Source organism: Schistocerca nitens, chromosome 8 (genome assembly GCF_023898315.1).
Source record: "Schistocerca nitens isolate TAMUIC-IGC-003100 chromosome 8, iqSchNite1.1, whole genome shotgun sequence".
NCBI lineage: Eukaryota > Metazoa > Arthropoda > Insecta > Orthoptera > Acrididae > Schistocerca > Schistocerca nitens.
Window position 1 is genome coordinate 607,055,463 of NC_064621.1, and position 21,769 is coordinate 607,077,231.

At 36.7% G+C, this 21,769-nt stretch overlaps 1 protein-coding gene across 1 annotated transcript in view; it reads left to right on the top strand.

Moving 5' to 3' along the window:
• The window catches only part of LOC126198768 (uncharacterized), a 78,987-nt gene extending 66,143 nt beyond the window's left edge, over positions 1 to 12,844 (top strand). Inside the window, exons 4-5 of the mRNA XM_049935327.1 lie at positions 10,981 to 11,192; positions 12,319 to 12,844. Of these exons, the coding sequence (XP_049791284.1) occupies positions 10,981 to 11,192; positions 12,319 to 12,415 (309 nt within the window). The 3' untranslated portion in view covers positions 12,416 to 12,844. The remainder of the gene's footprint in view (positions 1 to 10,980; positions 11,193 to 12,318) is intronic.
• Positions 12,845 to 21,769: the final 8,925 nt, after the last annotated feature.

The following is a 21,769-nucleotide window of genomic DNA, read 5'->3' on the forward strand; positions in this document are numbered from 1 at the left end:
GTTCCTCTGTCCTCTTCTAGTCTGTAGTGTTTGTTGCTGCATTTGTGTTGTTTTAGCGCCTGGGGGGCGTCTCCTCCCCCCTTTGGTTTTTACCTGCTTCGCCGATTTTCGGCACGCCTGATTTTGGAATGGGGGACTGATGACCTTAGCTGTTTAGTCCCCCTTAAACATTCCAACAACCACCACCACCACCACCACAAAAACTATTTATTCTTCTTTTAGTTTCTGTATCCACAAAGTTCTGTTTATTGCTTTACACTTTAATTGCAATTAATTTCAAAATCATGAGACGCCATAATTCGACACACATTGCAATGATCAAAGGACATCTGCAATATTATCCAACTGCAACTCATCCCTCTGTTTAGCAGCATGTGTGGATACATGACCAGCTGTAGTGTTTTTGCATTTGTCTGCATGTAGATGGATTAGCAGTTCCATTGTGTTTCTGTCAAGTGATGTATGTCATTTATGTACAATAACAAAACAGAGAAAATCCCATTATTTACACGAAACTCATTCTGTATTTAGAAACACGTGAAAGGACGTGAAGGCTAGTTTGCAACTTATGACATGGTTTTATTTTTCACCACGTGTTGTAGGTGAATTCTCTCTGTGTCACGTTATTAGAGGGCAAGATTTTTTACTGTAGAAGAAGAAAACTGGCATAAGAGACCTACGGGCAATCAGATTATTTATGATGGCAATGCTGCTTGTTGCAAGTCTTTTCAAGTTTCCGTACACTGTGTCAGAGTCTAAAATTTGAAAACATCATTTGTTACCTTCCTGTGTTGTATTATTAAAAAACTTTGGTTATTGTAATGAAGAGGATTTGTTTAACAGTGTAATTCAGTGAGAAGGATGTTTGTGATCTGATAAGATGATTGATGTGAGAAGTTAATATTTTCTTTAGTTTTATCAGCTGAATCACTTGCACAACCTAACATAATGATGTTTGGTGGTTTAGTTTAACGCAGTTCTTGTTTTGACACAGTGTGACATTTATTACTTCTCAGTGATCTGCTTTTGGACTACTTTTAAGGATTGCTGTTTGTAATAAAATAGCTCGGAGTCTCCACATGCTTTTGTATGAACTGAAAATTAAATGAATTTCAAAAGATAACCATTTAAAAGGTGTCAAATGCATGGATAGACTTTGCAAGTGGCTTCGTTACTGACCAGAGGTACCAACCAAATGCAATGTTGCAGTTACCCTAGAATTAGTCACACAAGGAAATGCAGGCAGGAATTATTCCAGTGCAGAAATGACTACTCAACTCGCAGTATTTGTAAGTTTAACAATAAACGGCAATTATTCACTTCGTACATTATCATCAAATCAGCTGGTACTTACAAAATCTCAAATACTGCTTAAGAGCAAGGTTATAATTAACCTGGCAGCTACCTTGCGTAATATCTGCGAACTTTTCCAGAAAATTCCTCAAAAATTAAGTTTTAAAACCAAAGTTCCAAGTGGAGAATTAATCTCAAAAGTTGCAAGTCTAGATTGCTGCAACTAATCGTAACAATAAATTCAATGCTCACATGACGAAAATATGACAAAGTCCACAGCCTGCCACATCTAATAATATGCAGTTAGGATGAATGGGCATAGGCAGAGTGTATATACTGGCAACTCGCAATATCTTGTTGTGGAGCATGTTCTACAGCATGACAGTCGTGACCACAGTGCCTTATGCCACCACACATGGATCTGGATTCTTCCCCCAGTTACCAGTTTCTCGGAATTCTACAGGTGGGAACTAGTTCTACAATATGTCCTTGGTTCATGACAACCACCTGGCCTTAATTAACGTTAATTTCTTCCATCTCAGAATTTCTTCACAGTAACTACTTCTTCTTCCCCCATGAACCATGGACCTTGCCGTTGGTGGGGAGGCTTGCGTGCCTCAGCGATACAGATGGCCGTACCGTAGGTGCAACCACAACGGAGGGGTATCTGTTGAGAGGCCAGACAAACATGTGGTTCCTGAAGAGGGGCAGCAGCCTTTTCAGTAGTTGCAGGGGCAACAGTCTGGATGATTGACTGATCTGGCCTTGTAACATTAACCAAAACGGCCTTGCTGTGCTGGTACTGCGAACGGCTGAAAGCAAGGGGAAACTACAGCCGTAATTTTTCCCGAGGACATGCAGCTTTACTGTATGATTAAATGATGATGGCGTCCTCTTGGGTAAAATAGTCCGGAGGTAAAATAGTCCCCCATTCGGATCTCCGGGCGGGGACTACTCAAGAGGATGTCATTATCAGGAGAAAGAAAACTGGCGTTCTACGGATCGGAGCGTGGAATGTCAGATCCCTTAATCGGGCAGGTAGGTTAGAAAATTTAAAAAGGGAAATGGATAGGTTAAAGTTAGATATAGTGGCAATTAGTGAAGTTCGGTGGCAGGAGGGACAAGACTTTTGGTCAGGTGATTACAGGGTTATAAATACAAAATCAAATAGGGGTAATGCAGGAGTAGGTTTAATAATGAATAAAAAAATAGGAGTGCGGGTTAGCTACTACAAACAGCATAGTGAACGCATTATTGTGGCCAAGATAGACACAAAACCCATGCCTACTACAGTAGTACTAGTTTATATGCCAACTAGCTCTGCAGATTATGAAGAAATTGATGAAATGTATGACGAGATAAAAGAAATTATTCAGGTAGTGAAGGGAGATGAAAATTTAATAGTCATGGGTGACTGGAATTCGTCAGTAGGAAAAGGGAGAGAAGGAAACATAGTAGGTGAATATGGATTGGGGGGGGGGGGGGGGGAAGAAATGAAAGAGGAAGCCGCCTTGTAGAATTTTGCACAGAGCATAACTTAATCATAGCCAACACTTTGTTCAAGAATCATAAAAGAAGGTTGTATACCTGGAAGAATTCTGGAGATACTAAAAGGTATCAGATAGATTATATAATGGTAAGACAGAGATTTAGGAACCAGGTTTTAAATTGTAAGACATTTCCAGGGGCAGATGTGGATTCTGACCACAATCTATTGGTTATGAACTGCAGATTGAAACTGAAGAAACTGCAAAAAGGTGGGAATTTAAGGAGATGGGACCTGGATAAACTGAAAGAACCAGAGGTTGTACAGAGTTTCAGGGAGAGCATAAGGGAACAATTGACAGGAATGGGGGAAAGAAATACAGTAGAAGAAGAATGGGTAGCTCTGAGGGATGAAGTAGTGAAGGCAGCAGAGGATCAAGTAGGTAAAAAGACGAGGGCTAATAGAAATCCTTGGGTAACAGAAGAAATATTGAATTTAATTGATGAAAGGAGAAAATATAAAAATGCAGTAAATGAAGCAGGCAAAAAGGAATACAAACGTCTCAAAAATGAGATCGACAGGAAGTGCAAAATGGCTAAGCAGGGATGGCTAGAGGACAAATGTAAGGATGTAGAGGCTTGTCTCACTAGGGGTAAGATAGATACTGCCTACAGGAAAATTAGAGAGACCTTTGGAGAGAAGAGAACCACATGTATGAATATCAAGAGCTCAGATGGCAACCCAGTTCTAAGCAAAGAAGGGAAGGCAGAAAGGTGGAAGGAGTATATAGAGGGTTTATACAAGGGCGATGTACTTGAGGACAATATTATGGACATGGAAGAGGATGTAGATGAAGATGAAATGGGAGATAAGATACTGCGTGAAGAGTTTGACAGAGCACTGAAAGACCTGAGTCGAAACAGGGCACCGGGAGTGGACAACATTCCATTAGAACTACTGATGGCCTTTGGAGAGCCAGTCATGACAAAACTCTACCATCTGGTGAGCAAGATGTATGAGACAGGCGAAATACCCACAGACTTCAAGAAGAATATAATAATTCCAATCCCAAAGAAAGCAGATGTTGACAGATGTGAAAATTACCGAACTATCAGTTTAATAAGTCACAGCTGCAAAATACTAACGCGAATTCTTTACAGACGAATGGAAAAACTGGTAGATGCGGACCTCGGGGAAGATCAGTTTGGATTCCGTAGAAATGTTGGAACACGTGAGGCAATACTAACCTTACGACTTATCTTAGAAGAAAGATTAAGAAAAGGCAAACCTACGTTTCTAGCATTTGTAGACTTAGAGAAAGCTTTTGACAACGTTAACTGGAATACTCTCATTCAAATTATGAAGGTGGCAGGGGTAAAATACAGGGAGCGAAAGGCTATTTACAATTTGTACAGAAACCAGATGGCAGTTATAAGAGTCGAGGGGCATGAAAGGGAAGCAGTGGTTGGGAAAGGAGTGAGACAGGGTTGTAGCCTCTCCCCGATGTTATTCAATCTGTATATTGAGCAAGCAGTAAAGGAAACAAAAGAAAAATTCGGAGTAGGTATTAAAATTCATGGAGAAGAAGTAAAAACTTTGAGGTTCGCCGATGACATTGTAATTCTGTCGGAGACAGCAAAAGACTTGGAAGAGCAGTTGAACGGAATGGACAGTGTCTTGAAAGGAGGATATAAGATGACCATCAACAAAAGCAAAACGAGGATAATGGAATGTAGTCAATTTAAATCGGGTGATGCTGAAGGGATTAGATTAGGAAATGAGACACTTAAAGTAGTAAAGGAGTTTTGCTATTTAGGGAGTAAAATAACTAATGATGGTCGAAGTAGAGAGGATATAAAATGTAGACTGTCAATGGCAAGGAAATCGTTTCTGAAGAGGAGAAATTTGTTAATTCGAGTATAGATTTAAGTGTCAGTAAGTTGTTTCTGAAAGTATTTGTATGGAGTGTAGCCATGTATGGAAGTGAAACATGGACGGTAAATAGTTTGGACAAGAAGAGAATAGAAGCTTTCGAAATGAGGTGCTACAGAAGAATGCTGAAGATAAGGTGGGTAGATCACGTAACTAATGAGGAGGTATTGAATAGGATTGGGGAGAAGAGAAGTTTGTGGCACAATTTGACTAGAAGAAGGAATCAGTTGGTAGGACATGTTTTGAGGCATCAAGGGATCACAAATTTAGCATTGGAGGGCAGCGTGGAGGGTAAAAATCGTAGAGGGAGACCAAGAGATCAATACACTAAGCAGATTCAGAAGGATGTAGGTTGCAGTAGGTACTGGGAGATGAAGAAGCTTGCACAGGATAGAGTAGCATGGAGAGCTGCATCAAACCAGTCTCAGGACTGAAGACCACAACAACAACAACTACTTCTTTCTTCACTCCATTTTAGTTTTCTACGTATTTCATTTTCTTACCTATCTATTTTTCCCTGTCCCCCTCCCACCTCTGTTATGTGCAATACACTTAGCTTCTCACTTTTATTAGCTCTTACACAATGTTTTAGCATTAATCTCTGTCTTGCTTATTACCCTGTCATGCACTTTTAAGCCCTCAGGTTTTCAAATCTCGTCCGGTGCAGTTCCCAGCAATCAGTCTTCCCATCTCATCCCGTCCGGTAAGCCTCCCTTGACTCGTGGTTCTGAGTGTCTTACCTAAAATCTACCCCTTTTCCTAGACCTCTACAGTCGTTTTCCTTCAACCCTCTTCCTTCCCCTTCCACCCTTCCACCCTTCTACCTGAAGAAGGTGTCACTTCCTCCAAAATCTTGCGTAATTATAACCTTCTGTTATGTGTGTATTCTGTCACTGTTTGGTGAGTAGATCTTTTTATCTATCCAATTACATCATATTAACAATATTCTAAATATTTCACGGTACTGGATGTGATAAATATAAGTCCCAATCCTTAGAACTGTTTGCAAACAATTTTAAAGTTGAAAATGAAAATATTTCACGTTCCAGCCTCCAAGATTGGTTGAAAATGTTCTAAGTATTTCATGGTACTGGACATGAAAATAATAAATCCCAAAGATGACATGGTCAAAATCGTGTGCAGACCCCCCCCCCCCCAAACCCCCTTTCTCTCTCTCTCTCTCTCCCTCCCTCTCTCTCTCTCTCTCTCACACACTCACACACACACACACACACACACACACACACATTCAAGGTTGCCAGAAAATCCCCTCAATGCCACAATAAAGATGGCCCCTTAATGTGACCTTGCTTAGAGAGTAATCAAATGAATGAAATTCCGTTTCTTGGAATGTTTAAAATTACTAATTTCTGCTGTATGTACATGTATTATACTTCAGTTTAGTCCAGAGTTTTATCGGCTTTCCATTCCTGTATGCAGATTTCCAGTCAGGCAAATAGTTATCTTAATATTAATGAATTTGTCCGTTTTGAGACTACTTGGCCTAGTTTCATTACCAAAAATTAATAATAAAGTAAAAAGAACATAATACTTATTATTTGCTGCCACTACTTTTAATGTTTAAATAATACTTTTGGCAAAATTCAGGTTTTTGTGGCTCAGAATGCATACCCTGGCTTGTAGTTCAAGCTGTGTACCAATTATCAAAATCACTTTGATATGTTCTGACTGCATGTTGTGCTCTATCCATAGACACTTTGTTTATTACAATACAGCTATATGTTCTAAAGATATTAATTTTTCAAATATATTTTAAATGCAACATCTTTAAGTTAAATGCCTTTAAAACCACTACTCTGATTAAGGATACAGGGTACTTATAAGTGGTGGAAAAATCGAAATTTTTTATGACTTTATTGTATTCTATAGTCTTTCCTGATTACATTAATGTATACATTATAGGGTTTCAAATGAAAAATGACCTATATATACCAAATTTTAAAGTTACGGTCATGTGTGCGACCACACCTCAGTTATTTCTGTTACGGAAACCAATATTATTTCAAAAAGAACTGTGAACTTTCTGTTTCCAGCGATTATGCTTATGATTTTATATGTTGGTAACAGTGCAGGTTTGTAGTGTCTGTTAATGATTATCTTTGCTAGTATTTAATTTTGTTTCGCTGAAGCAGTTTGTTCATGTGTTACTGAATGTTTGTTGCCCATGTGCTACATATATTTGTGGAAGTACATATCCTTTAGTATGCAATAAATATGAACTATGCCACACATCAAGAAATTCAATAAAAGGAAATTCCATGGTAACCAGTTCACAAACAAAGCAAGCCACACTGTTGAAAGTAACCTATGTATCAGTTCTTCAGGAAAGAAACTCCCACATGGCACGTGTCCTGGTGATTCAAATTTTTGTGTTAACAATGACGTTGTTTGTAGTGGATTTGTTGTTGTTGATGTGGGCATCTTGTCTCCTTTGATAAAGGAAGTGACAAAATGTAAATGTGTAGGCTGTCTGGAAATAACTGTACAACAAAGTAGCAGAAAGGGTTTAGCGTGAAAATTAGTTGTTCTGTGTAGATCCTGCAATAAATCTACCTAGAAAATGACTTCGAACATTGTGCATAATTTATATGATGTCAATTTGAAGTTAGTGTATGCAATAGGAAAAGGAAAAAAGACTGCTCAAATGTTTTGTGGTTTGATGGCCCTTCCTCCTCCTTCCAGTAGGTTCAGCAGGCACATAAAAATACTTTTAGGTGCCTTGACAGTTGTGTATAAAGCATCTATGATACGTGCAGAAACTGTAAATATTAGTGGAACCAGGGACATTGCTGTTGCACTTGATGGGACATGGCAACATCGAGGACATCGTTCCTTGAATGGTGGTGTAAATGCTACTTCTCTGGAGAATGAAAAAGCTGTTGATGTTGAGTGCTTATCTAAGTACTGCCACACCAGCCATGGTAACACTGAAGGACATATTGTGAACATCAGTGTTCTAAGAATTATGATGGTTATAGTGGAGGTATGGAGTGTGATGCAGCTCTACAGATATTTCAGAGTTCAGTGCCTGTTTATAACGTTAGATATACGAATTATCTAGATGATGGGGACTCTAAAGCTTTTAATGAAATTAATGAGTTCAATGTTTATGGTGATACCTTGGTAACAAAACTTGAGTGTTGTGGACATGTGCAAAAGAGGATGGGTGCTAGATTGAGAAAGCTACAAAGAGAAATGTAAGGAAAGTAGCTGTCTGATGGAAAATCTCTGTCTGGCAGATGCAGATTGACAGAAACTGAAATAGACCTTCTTCAGAGTTGTTATGGACTGGCCATTAGATGAACTGAACCTCTGAATGATGTTTCAGCAATGAGAAAAACTGTATGGGGCACCTGCTTTCATAGATTGTCCACAGATGACCACCCTGTTCGCGGACTTTGCCCTAAAGGAAACAGATTCTTGGTGTGGTTACCAAAAAGCAAAAGAAAGTGGTCAGATATACCATCATAAGCATTCTGTTCCTGAGCCTTTATGAATGAAATAAAACCAATTTTTAGAGGCCTGAGTGACCCTGTTTTCCTTAGTAAATGTCTTCATGGGGGTACTCGGAATACAGATGAAAGTTTTAACCATTTCATATGGAAAAGATTAGCCAAGAATGATTTTGTAGGTCTAAATACATTGCAAGTTCGTGTACTAGATGCAGTGATATATTTCAGTGATGGAGTGGTAGGAAGGTTGGAAGTCGTGAGAAAATTAGGCATAAAATGTGGCTCTAATATGGAAGATTGATTGGTTGCGTGTGACAGACAATGGGTGCATGAAGCTGAAAGATTTGGTCTTCAAGTTACCAAAGAAGCAAGAAGTGCTAAAAGGAATGTCAAGAGGAAGCTTGAAGATGAAGAAATGCTGCAGGATGAAGACTATGCTTTAGGAATGTTCTGGGCCACAATTTAATTGGATTCATATCTTCATTCACAATTTCCCACAAGTTGTCTTTTTCAGAATTCAGGTACAGATATTTCCTAAAGTTTATAAAGCATTGCTCTATTTTTTTTCTATAACTTGCAATAGTCCTTACTTATGTAGTAGACCTAAGCTTTATTGCAGAATCAACTAAATTATTGAAAAAAAAAAAACATTTTTATTAGGAAAAAGTGTAAGATTTGATTTTTTTTTAATACTTGTAATATACATAATAGGTGGAATTAAATAGGTCCAGTACCTCAGCCATCATGTCATGCATATCTGGTAAAAATTTGGTCTCCTTCAAATGTATAACATTGGATTAAAAGGTACCTCAATTTGAGGAAGCATTTTGGAAAAAAAATCCACTTTGTAATTTTTTTAGTAACCATAAGCAGGTTCATAAATATTCAAAATACTTCTGATTTGTTTAGAAATTGTGATGCATTACCTGAAATCAACAAAAACATCTGTAAAACATATACTTTATACACAGTGCCTGAAAGAAGTAGGTGTTGATTTTTACATTATATTGAGCCGAAAAAGTACACTGTATCCTTAAAGGCAGATAACTATCAGTGAAATCATCTTAATTTTCTCCTTAAAATGACGATATTGGTTTTTGTGTAGTTAGTCTGGATTCACTTTTATAGAATATTTTCATGTTTAAACTATATTTTGAGACCTCTATGGATGCTGCCTTCTTAAAATGGCCAGAAGCTGCAGGTTTCCATCCAGCATGTGTTACCAGCACTAGGGCGAGGATACAGATGTTTCACATTCTGACTATGTCCCCGATGACTCCGTTTCAGATGTGCCACTGTCTATTGGTGCTGTCTATAGGCTCTTCAGCTCACAGCCCGACTGAAGCTCACCTGTCTTTAGTTGTCAGACAGCCGAGCTAGGTTGACAATGGCTGTGCCCACTCTCAAATAAACACAGAACACATGTGTGACTGTCACGTCTGCATTTTATGTCTCTAACTTTTTGTAGATGGCTGTATCCTTCAACAATACTTGTTGCATATTTACAAGTGAACAAATACAATAAAGAAAAAATGTAATTTAACACTGTTAGATACATTATCCTCTTCCTCTGAATATGCTATAGATTTATAAATAAAGATTTTATACAGGATTTGATGTGTTCTTGAGTATATGTATCATAAGCTAGGTATTTAAACTAATTTTGGTATCTGGGAGGCTCAGTAAATCACTTGCAAAAACATTGAAAATTTATTTCATCACCAATTATGTTTTTTTCTTAGTTGAGGTCAACTTTAATGCAAACTAGCTTTGTCATGGGACTTTAATAATGAAAACATTCTTTGTCTTTTGAACCATGATGGGTTATTAAATTATTGTGTATGCTATGTAACATGTAATAGTCTTAGAAACTTCTAACCGGTACATCTGCAAGATAATTGTGCATGAGGTATGCATATGTATTCTGTATGCAGACTTTCGTTGTAATAGTTAACGTCCTCCAAAATGTTTTCCTGGAACACATTAGTAAATAATACTGACAAAATATGTTAACTTACTGATTTATTTGTGCTGGAGACTTCCTGTGACATGAAGTGCAAAATTGAACATAAAAACTGTATGAATTACACAACACTCCCAGTAAGTTTGCTTCCTTTTAAAGCTTTTTGCTGTTTTTCACAAGTTTTTTAATGTGTTTATTTGATATCATAGGCAGAGAGAAAATTTAGCAAGTTAAAAATGCAAAATGATAGGCAATATTATGAAAAGGAAAGTTACCACTCACCATATAGCAGAGACGCTGATTCGCAGATAGGTACAACAAAAAGACTATCACAAATAAAGCTTTTGGCCAGTAAGGCCTTCGTCAAAAATAGACAGCGCACGCACGCGCGCGCGCGCGCACACACGCACACACACACACACACACACACACACACACACACACACACACACACAAAGCAACTTGCACACATTGTGTGTGTGTGTGTGTGTGTGTGTGTGTGTGTGTGTGTGTGTGTGTGTCCGTTGTCTGTTTTTGACAAACGCCTTACTGGCTGAATGCTTTATTTGTGACAGTCTTTTTGTTGTACCTATCTGCAACTCAGCATCTATGCTATATGGTGAATGGCAACTTTTCTTCTCATAATATTGTTACATTCCATCCTGGATTTTCCATTGTTTAAAATGATAGGCAGTGGTACATGCAATTGACTACATAGCTAACTGGTGCTCCATTTGTCTCACCTCCATGTCTGTGCTGCACCTGTATTATCCCAACAGTTTCCAATGCTGTGGTCCAAAGAAATTAGACTCTGCTTACTATTTGTGTTTTAGGAAGACGCATGCAAGAGGTGCTTTGAGGAGGTGATAGACAACTTGTGCATAATATTTGACTTGAAGGACTTTGGAATAACGTGCATGGACTACCAGCTCATCAAGAACCTCATATGGCTTCTGAGCAAGCACTACCCTGAACGGCTGGGCATTTGCTTGATCCTGAATGCACCAGCAGTCTTCTCCACCTGCTGGCCAGTCATTAGGGGATGGTATGTGTCTCTGCTCTGCTGGCCTCTTAGGCACAACTGCCAAAAATGAATTGTGCTGTGCACTGTAATTTATGTTTAGTTGCCTCTTTATTTCTATTCACTTTCAAAGTATGTTTGCTTTTAGCTATCCACCTGCTGTGGTATGTAATTATTGCAGACTTTTCTTTTTATGGTGTGTGTGTTTTTTGTTTGTTTGTTTGTTTGTTTTACACTAATTTCATATTCTAGGAGTGCCCCTGTCTCATTATTGTAATAACTTCAAGTTGAACAAATATATTTCAAGGAAGACGCAATACATGAAAGTCACAGATCAAGTAAACAGAGTAAGACGTGTGTACACTTTAACACAGTTAAATCATAACTAAGTCAAAGTCTAGCGGCCGCTGGCTGGCTGGCCGCTTAGGTAGCGCTGCTGCTGCATGGCTGGCAGACAGCGCCGCATGTAGGGGACGTGTGTAATTGCGCGGCGGCACTTTGAAAGATCGGCGAGTCACAACAATTATTGATGCTTTTTAATATGCCATTCGTATTTCCACTAAAGGTAATTCCATAAATTGCGACAGACTGGTAACCTCTCTTTCCCAATTCCATTTCCATTGACAGTAGTGTCATTGTGAATGTGAAGCTGTATAAAATATATTTGACGTGTGGTGTATACGTGGATGTTGTGGTAGATTTTAATTGTTGGGTTTAGAGAAATTTAACAAAACCAGCTTCCATAATGTTGTATTTTTTTCCTTTCTCCTGTTCTGTCACTCTGCTTTTGTTGTGTTGTTCTTCCATCATGTACAGTACATCTTTGAAAAGCAGCAGTTTTCTGTATGTTGACTAAGTCAGTAAGAAAGCTGATATTTTTTATTATTGTATGAACACTGGATAATGGTAATATAATATAGTGGCTGCTTCAGTCTTTACACACTACTGGTCTGTATGATCTTGTGTGTCTAGAGACATCACATCTGTTCACTAATATTCTTCTGTAGAGCTATATTTAAAATGCAGATAATAAAATAATTTATTTGTATAATAAATTCTGCTTCAATAGCCTGTTAAATAAAATCATGTGATAAATATGAAAGACTTGTTTGAAATCAGATCAGACTGATAAAATATTTTCCTTTTGCAGGTTGGATGAGAACACTTCCAGAAAAGTTAAGTTTGTGGATGATATAAATGACTTATCAACATATCTTATACCTGATGTTATACCTGAAAATATGTAGAATGAGCAAGTATCACTTTCACATAAATGTCGATTTCATTGTTATAGAAGTGCATGGCAGCACCAGCCATTCATAAAATTATTTGAGCTCTAATCAAAATCAGATCATTTCAAAATATTTTAATGCTTACTCATGTGAATTTATTTAAAGTACTGGCAGTTTGTCTCTCTTGCCCATATATTGTGTTACAGTCTTCATCACCAAACTGTGTAACGGTAAAGCCAATTTTTGTAATGTGTAGATACCCAGGACTTCAGGACAAATAAGAACATTTTATAGTAAAACATGAATTCAGCATTTAAGCATTTCATCATTATTGCTATGCATTAATCCTATATATCTTCATGAGGAGCAAAATAAAAGAAGTGTAATAACTTTTATTGTTTTGTGTAAAAATTTCAGCTAACATTGGAGAGTTGGTGAAGGCTTCATCAGTGTAAATTAAATCACTTGTGAAATGAAAATGAGTGCTTTTTTTTAGTTCCTGTATTTTGCATTTTAATGGTGTAACTAACCTAAACATTTACTCGTATCGGTGTTGAAGTTATTTTTAGCATTTTTTCTGTAGTATCTTGTGTTTCTGACCCTCAGTGTTACAGTTTTATTTGTCATTGTACATGCAGTTGCAAATGCTTTTATGGTGGTTTCGATGTGGCCTTCAGAGTTTTGAATGTTGTTGTTTTTTCTTTTAATGAGGCATGCAATGTATAGATCATTCCTTTAGTTTTAATTTAGAGCCATCTGTCAAAAGAAGACAAAAAAATTCTGAATACCACAGTCAGCATCTCTTTCCGAAAATGTCATTTTTTAAATGAATGCTGAAGAGAATATGGTGTGATGATGTACTTTTGTACCTAATCCACGAGATTGTTGCAGTGATTTACATAAATTTGCGCTGAGACCATAGTTTGTACATTGTGTTTCGAAAAAACCTATTTTTAGAAATAGAAGAAAAATGTTCATGTATCTTGCACTAAAACTTTATTTACTGCTGTATTAATTTTTTTAAGGATCATTATGTATCAGTGTTGTGTAGGTATATGATTCTGTAAGCTGTCATATTACTAAGTAGTTGATGACATTTTGCACCGCCCGCATTTCGTGGTCGTGCGGTAGCGTTCTCGCTTCCCACGCCCGGGTTCCCGGGTTCGATTCCCGGCGGGGTCAGGGATTTTCTCTGCCTCGTGATGGCTGGGTGTTGTGTCCTGTCCTTAGGTTAGTTAGGTTTAAGTAGTTCTAAGTTCTAGGGGACTGATGACCATAGATGTTAAGTCCCATAGTGCTCAGAGCCATTTGAACCATTTGAACATTTTGCACATAACAGGTGTTTTAGATTTACTTAATTTTTGTGCAAGATATTCTCTAATTTTCCAGTTAAATTTGCAAGTACACCAAAATCCTAAATGGAGCAGCAAGTATTGAGTTGATCGTACATCACTCACACATTTCACTAGCTGCTGTGGAAGTATGACTGTGAATTTCAGTGTATTGGCATGGTACTTTGACACACTAACTTGTTTCTTGTCTTCAAAAGTCTTTGGCAAAGATTGTACTTTTTATTTTGTTAAAACTTCTGATTTTTTGTTAACTAAATATTTTTGTCATTGCTTAGGTTGATTTTATGTATGTGAAACTGAATTCAAATTCAGTGGTTGGATTATCAAATGAAGTTGCTTGTTTGATAGACTGGATTTAGTACTGTGTAAAATTTCCTATTTGCACATAAAAAAGACCTAAAATGTAAATAACTTTGTACAAAGGAATTATTTATTTTATTATAATTTATTAATGTTGTAAAGTAATGTAACAGCTATTGGTGCATTTCATGTAAACATTGGATGGCACTATGTTTATGATTAGAGTATAACATAGAAACCTGTGTGCTCCAGGTATCCATAATTCAGCTGTGAATTATTATAGTATATGATTTTAAATGGTAATATAGCTTGCAATTGACTTCCAATGCCTTAAACAATCTGTATTTTATAAGATTGAACTTATGTCTTCTTGTGCAATTTGTTGCAGCCATTCCCTGTGAGTATAATTTCCCGTCCACATATATAAAATGAATATAGGCTTGTGAATCTGTATCATTAAGAGCTTCCATATGTTCTTGTTGTGTGGTGTCAGTGAAAGATTAACATTTGTGTTTTCAGAAAGTTTGGACACTCTCCAATTCTCAGTAGATTTCTAACAAAATGATGATGAAAGCCAAATGTTCCATTTCAAGAAAGAAAGCTGAAATGAATGTGGCAGACAATATCATCATTTCAAATTATTATGAGAGACTTATTCTTTTCTATCTTTCTGGTTTATAGCTGAACACTTCAGCTATATATCCAAAAATGTAGGCATGAAAAATTTTGTGAAGTTCCCACTATGACAGTTTTTATGTAATATTACGATCATAAAAATTTTAATATTTTGCTATATCATGGACCAGATACATGTAATTCTTCCATCAGTAGTTTACATACTATAAAAATGTGTAAATTGTTCTTTGAAATTGATGAAAACCATCATACTGTCAGTTGCTGGCGGGAGTAGTCATATTTAGTCTCTTCTGTGTGTTACATAGAAAATATATGCATTCTGGATCAGAAGTTTATTCCCTTGAACTTTATTGGTAAAATGGACACGTCTTCCAGGCAGGTATCTTTTTGGTCCATGAATTATGAGAAAAACCTGATTTAATATAAATGATTTGCAATTTTTGTCTGTTAATAGGGCAGGGTAAATAATATTTTACATTTTTCTCGATCAACAAGCTGACTGGCGTGAGGCCAGCGGAAGGCAGAATAGAGTTTTCATGCCTTATACCTTGTGCTTGCCAGCAGCCACGTGCCGCACTATGTTTAGGACCATAGTGGTACAGTACTGTGCATTAGTTTGTGTCTCTTTGATCGGGTTGATGCCATTGTACAGGAAATCAGGTACAACATCTTGTTCAGTGTTTTGATCTTTGTTTTTTACAATTTTAGGCACCATCCAAAGATATACTGTACTAAACAGTGGAGTGTGTGGATGGTGGCAGGCACTCTGTGTCAGATATGAACCTCTGTTGTGTCTGCTGGTGGTCTGGGGCAGTTAATATGTTAACTTACTAACAAAAGATTGGTTATATAAAAATTGTAATGAGTCATCTTAGACTATAAATAAGCAACCCACTAATTAGGTCAGATCCTAAGAAAAGGATTTTACAAACCTGGCATTGAACATAATGGTTCATTAAATCAACGTAAATTGACATTGAACGTATGAGGCACTTTTTTAAAATAAGTACCAATTTTAGAAAAATTAAAAAATGCAATAGTACAACCCCTCTATTTTTATGTGAAAGATTGGACCTTAATCTATTTTTCAACATAATTTTCACCTGTATTAAAAGTGCCTATTGTAACTTTTGATAAATTTCTGGAATCCTTAGAAATCTCCCACCTGATATTTTTGTTTAAAGCATCCTGTACTAAAGTTTTAATGTCGTCTACTTCCTCGTAGCATGGACTGGCAATATTGTCGTCTTCCTCACACTGCTGACTGGGAAGGTGCTTCTTTTAAATACAAGAACAAATGATGGTCACTAGATGCTAGATCAGGGGTATACAGAGGGTGGTCAATTTATTCCCAACCAGACACAGTCTTAATGAGCCACACGGGAGCAGACACTGATGTGGGGCAAAACAAGCCCTCTTTGAGTATGCTCTGCCTTTTGTTTTGGATTTCAAGGTGCAGTTTCTTTAAATTTCTCAGTAACTGCATTGACAATGCTATCCCAAGGCAAAAAAGTCAACAAGCAGAACATTCTGCCTACTCCAAAATAGAGCACTTGATTTTTCAGACTGAAATTATTTGTTGGAACTGTTCCTCGGGTGATCTTAAATGTCTACATTCCAAGCACTTATGCTTCGATACTGATATGTGGGGAAGCCACATTTTGTCACCAGTATTTATTCTCTTCAGCATTAGCTCTGGAGGAAAGTCATTGCACCGGCTAAATGAGTGGTTTTGTGCAACTCGCTTAGTATTTTTGGTACCCGACATGTGTGTAAGCATTCCATCACACAACACTTTTTGTAGTGTGATGTAAGGTGTGAGATAATGATGAAATAGTGTAACATTTGTCTCCTCTAATTTTTTTTATTGAGTTTCTGCACCAGGTCATCAGTAATGACGGACATTCACCCACTTCGCATGTCATCGTTCTCAATTGTGCGGCCTTTAAATACACTGACTGCCACGTGTGTAATGATGAATGTTTCACCATCAGGCCAGATATTAGTCATGAGACTCCTCTGCGGCCACCGGCGGGCACACAATGTGAGACATTGCTGTGATGGCCTAGTGGCAGTCAACATGTGAAACGCTCCACCATTTTTCTAACAATTCCAAGCGTTTTCTCCATACTTCATTAATATGCTAACGAATTTTGGTAGCTTTCACCTCACCCGCATTTAAGAAATGAATAACAGCACTTATTTAACAGTCGACTGCATTTTTAATTACCCAAGATAAATCAGTGTTCACACAAATGAAAGCTATCATAATGGTATTTGTTGATAATCAACAGTTGGAAGTAGATTGCAAGCATGCATAGTACAGCTACCGCAGAGCTCCGACGGCCCTGTTTCAGAGTGGTACTTATCTTAAAAATGTGTGTTAGAATATTAGCAGTACTAGTTAGCTTCAAAAGAATGGTGAAAACGTGAATGCCCACAAAAAGGTCTATGTGTACAGAATAATTTTTCACAACTGCCCTTTTAACGTGTAATGTAAGTCTTGAATTTCACGTTAAGGCTGGGAAACATGGAAATAAACTACCCAGGCATCGTATATAATGTATTTAAAAGTTGAGCTTCTTTTTTAGAAGAAAAGGTACAAGATGTGATGAAGAGACAGAAATATCATTACAAACCCTGGATCGTCGGAAAAGGATCACATTAAAGCAATAACCAAGAAATATACATTAAATTTAGATTGAACTCCAATATGGAGTGTCAGAGAACTATGATTTTTATAGGTGCAAAAATGTTGATTTATTTAATGATAAACAGGGTAAGAAGGAGGAGTGCTACAACACCCAAAATTGTTGCCTTGTCTAAACCAAAGGCAAAATTCAGTTATTATATCTTTTCCAGTTGTGTGCACTTCAGCATGATTCATATTTTTCTTCCTATTGTTATTTTGTAGTCAAGGGGTCCAGTTTCATAGTGATTTGGCTTTTATTTATTTAAATTTTGTTACCACCTACTCGTTCTGCTGCCACAGTTACCAGTGAGGGAGCAAAATCGCTTGTGCCATCTATTCGCGAATCACGTAATTTTTCTCATCCATAATAATAATAATAATAATAAAAACAAAATATTTCCATTGAGATCATTCTGAATATTTGCTTTACACGTCTTCCACTTCATTCGTCATATGGTGTTGCCTTTTCTCCAGCCCAGGCTCAGCAATATGTACAAACCAGACATTAAAACATTACAGATAACATCATGAAATGTCATCTTCCATTTATCTTCACTGACTAAGCTTTTCTTCAGTTAACATCTTTCTTAATGATGCATGATTTACGCACGTAAGACATAGGTGCTGAGAAAATAGCTGTTGGCCTCGATAAGAAACTGTATTGGTGTTCGACATGAGATGTAACCAGTGACTTAAGACACAGTAGCTAGTCTTATGTTGAAACTTGTCATTTTTCTGTACAACTCTACGTAGATAATTTCATAATCAGTGTAGCTGCTATTAGGCAACTTTTCTAACACGGGGATGTTTATCACACCTACCCATCTTCTCTTGAGGCACAGTGTATAATTTGTCAGCTAACAGCACACAGTGTGTGTCGTACTGGTGGTTATTTTCTTGCTTCCATGATGGATACGATTAAATTACTTCATGTTTTAGATTTGCATATATTTTCCCAGTTACACACTGAATTTCATTTGCCCCGCACACTATGTAGTATTAAACACTGATACAAAATCAAAACATAAACTCAAAAGTGGACCGGCAAACAAATGGAAGAGACAAGTGTGCTATAAGTTAAATAAAAAAAACAAATTTTGAAAATGGAACTAGTAAAACTGCAAGGAAATGAAAGAAAATGAAGTGTAGTAACTGACAGAAGATAGAGGACTTTTTTTAACTGGCACTAAACTGAAAGCCAATTCACTTTTTCATGAAAAGGTGTCTGAGAAAGTTCAGTATATATAGTAGCTGTTGCTGCTAGTTAAAGAAACAAACTGCTCTTTTTTCCTAATGCAATATAGTTATATGTTCACTTCTAACACTAAGATTTTTGTGATGTCTGTAAAGGAATGTAAGTGTAACAAAATGACAACAATGTTAACAGTTTAAATGAAATGATAAGTACTATATTGACAGTCTTAGCAATTAATTGTTAACTTCAGGCATCCCAATGTAATTCTCAATAACTGTTGAGAAATGATCATACTGAGAGAGACACTTGCTACTGTTCAAGAAAATGAACAGCTGCCCATCTTTGTTAAAGTTGAATATAGCTTAGAGGCTGAGTATTTATTATGTGCACTCATTATTTTCAGTCCACAAAGAACTGAAAAAGCATATGGTTTTTCCTGTTTCAAGGCCTTGATGTTAACTGCGTGATGGGCATCAGCATTTGTGCCCATCTAATGCCATGAACCATTATAATGCCGTCTTACGACGTTAATGGTGGCTTGCGTATATTCTGTTTTAGTGACTACATTGCATACTGGTATGTTATGTGACTTTAACATTAACGATGAAGCCTATGAAAGAATGAAATATTATACCCTTGTGTACTGCAGGCATGGAAATTGGTGTTACGTTTCCACTTGTTGTAGACATATATGTTGTACTTACATATCTTGTAATGTTCCTAGTGATAATATGTGATGCTTAGAGGTATGAGTGAAGTGTGTGTGTCAAATAAACCTTCTTTTTGAACAAAGAATGATGATGCATTGTATGGGCTTCCATTGCTGTTCATTTTAACTGGTAATTCATTGCTATCTTCTGTGTTATTTTTCTGAAAATGGCCCCCTGTGTATTTATTAATGAGATATATAGAGTATTATTGCCCGTCTTCATTTCTTCTGTGATTTTTGTGAAGCTACATAAAGAATCATACATTATGCAAATAAACACCAACTCTTCACAGAAAATTTTATTTTGCAAATTACACAGTTCTTGTTGATTGCTTCAGATTTGTAATAATTATATGCTGAGGAAAGATATGAGAAAATAGATAATTTTTTCAGGTATCACTTTCATGATAACTAATAATCATTCACATCATATTTAGTAATTGTTTGTTACACCTGTACTACTGTTCCCATGATTCAATCAAACACAAAAATTTCAGGAAATCTAAAATAGACTTTTCTCATGTCAATTTTCACTTGTTTGTTCTAAGAATTAAATACTAACATACCACATTACCATGTATAAAGAGTAAACTCCATTTTGTGATTATAATAGATTTGTATATAGCCTGAAACTATTTTCAAATCAGTTATTTCAGCTTAAAATCATCATAAGAGAACAATTAGTTGCAGAATATGTGTAGCTAAAGGCTGAGTATAACGCTTTAGTCACTGTTAATATTTTCCTTGCATAAGCTTTATTAAATTAATGTGTGTTTTAAGTGAAGGTGACATTGTACCTGTTTAGCAGATAACCATGACACTATATTGGTGGCCAGGTTTGCTGGTTATTTATGGTGCAGCTGATTGTCGAATATGCAATTATGATATAAAATTGTGTACCTGTGAGTAAATACAGTCAATCTTTTATTTGAGGTGCAATATATATATATCTATACAGATACATATACTGTAGATAATTTAATATGATTCATTTTAATTTATTTTTTGTATAAAAGCAAGCAGATATCAGATAATTATTTTATATTACAGAAATGTATTTTCTGTAGAATGACAAGTGTATTATATTGTCTGTCATAGAATGTGAACTATACAGATACTCAATAAATTTTCAGTGGATTCAATCTGATTTTATTGATATGATCACCTATGCACATATTTAGAAGCTACTGGGAACCTTTTAGCATCCCTCATCACTGGGAACCACAAGACTCTACAGTACCTTCCTATTTGCAGTTAGTGGTAAGTTGTACACAAACACAAAGCAGCCACAGATTATTACAGTCACAATGAAATCATTTAAAAATCTGTTGAATGCAGTGATCATCGTTGAGGATATTATATACAATTTGATATTGGCAACTTTGGTGTAGTGTCCCACACATGAGTGGTTTCAGGTTAATCTTTCTGGGAGGTGTAAGATAACCATTCACCATACGGACTTTAAGTGTTGAACCATCAACATGCACTTCCACGAGTTTGAAAATGTCATCGAGCTGTCAGACGAAGTTTTTCCTCAGAGCTGGTAAACACACTTCTGGCTGCATTATTCTGGCACTGCAGCTCGAGGGCTGAGAGGGGAAAGAGTGGCTGAGGGAATGAGGTGCTGCAGACACTGGCCAGCTGAGACAATGTAGCCATCTGTGCAGGACTGTGTGGTTTGTTAGCTCTGAGGAAGAACGCTTGCATGAAAGGTTACTGACAATTTCAGCCTTACTCACAAGCCTGCTGAAAAGTCTAATCGAATTCAATAAAAACCTTTCAACTCAAATTATTTAGTTTCTTATTTGTGGTCCTTTTTACAGTTTCAGTTTCTTAATCCAATCCTTGTTATTAACTACAACACATTTTTGTATTTTATTGCATTTATCTTTTGTGCTACTAGTGCTAACAGTGTGGATGTTATAATATGTTAAACAATGGAAAATCCCAGGGTATATTGCTGCTCTCCCTATACAGATGTTATTTTGGTGCCATTAACTTAATCAGGTAGAAAGTCAGAAATTTATATTATGAAGCTTTACTCAAGAATAGGAAGGTACACCAAGCTAATTTAAACAATAAGTCATGTCTTAGAAAACTTCCATTGCACAGACATAGAGTAAAGGGAGACAGTAGTTGAGGAGAGAGTGGGACAGGGCTGTAATCTATCTCTCATATTATTCAATATAAACATTGGGAAAGAAAGCTGTGAAAGAAACCAAGGAGAAATTTAGATAGGGAATTAAAATTCAACGAGAACAAATTAAAATTCCCAATTTTTCCAGTGACATTGTAATTATGTCAGTGATGGCAAAGATTTTGGAAGAGTAGAGTTGAACAGAACGAATAGCGTCTTGGAAAGAGGCCATAAGATGAATAGCAATGAAAGTAAAACATGGGTAATGCAATGTAGTCCCATTACATCGGGCGATGCTGAGGGATCAGGAAATGTGACACCAAAAGTTGTAAATGAGTTTTGCTATCA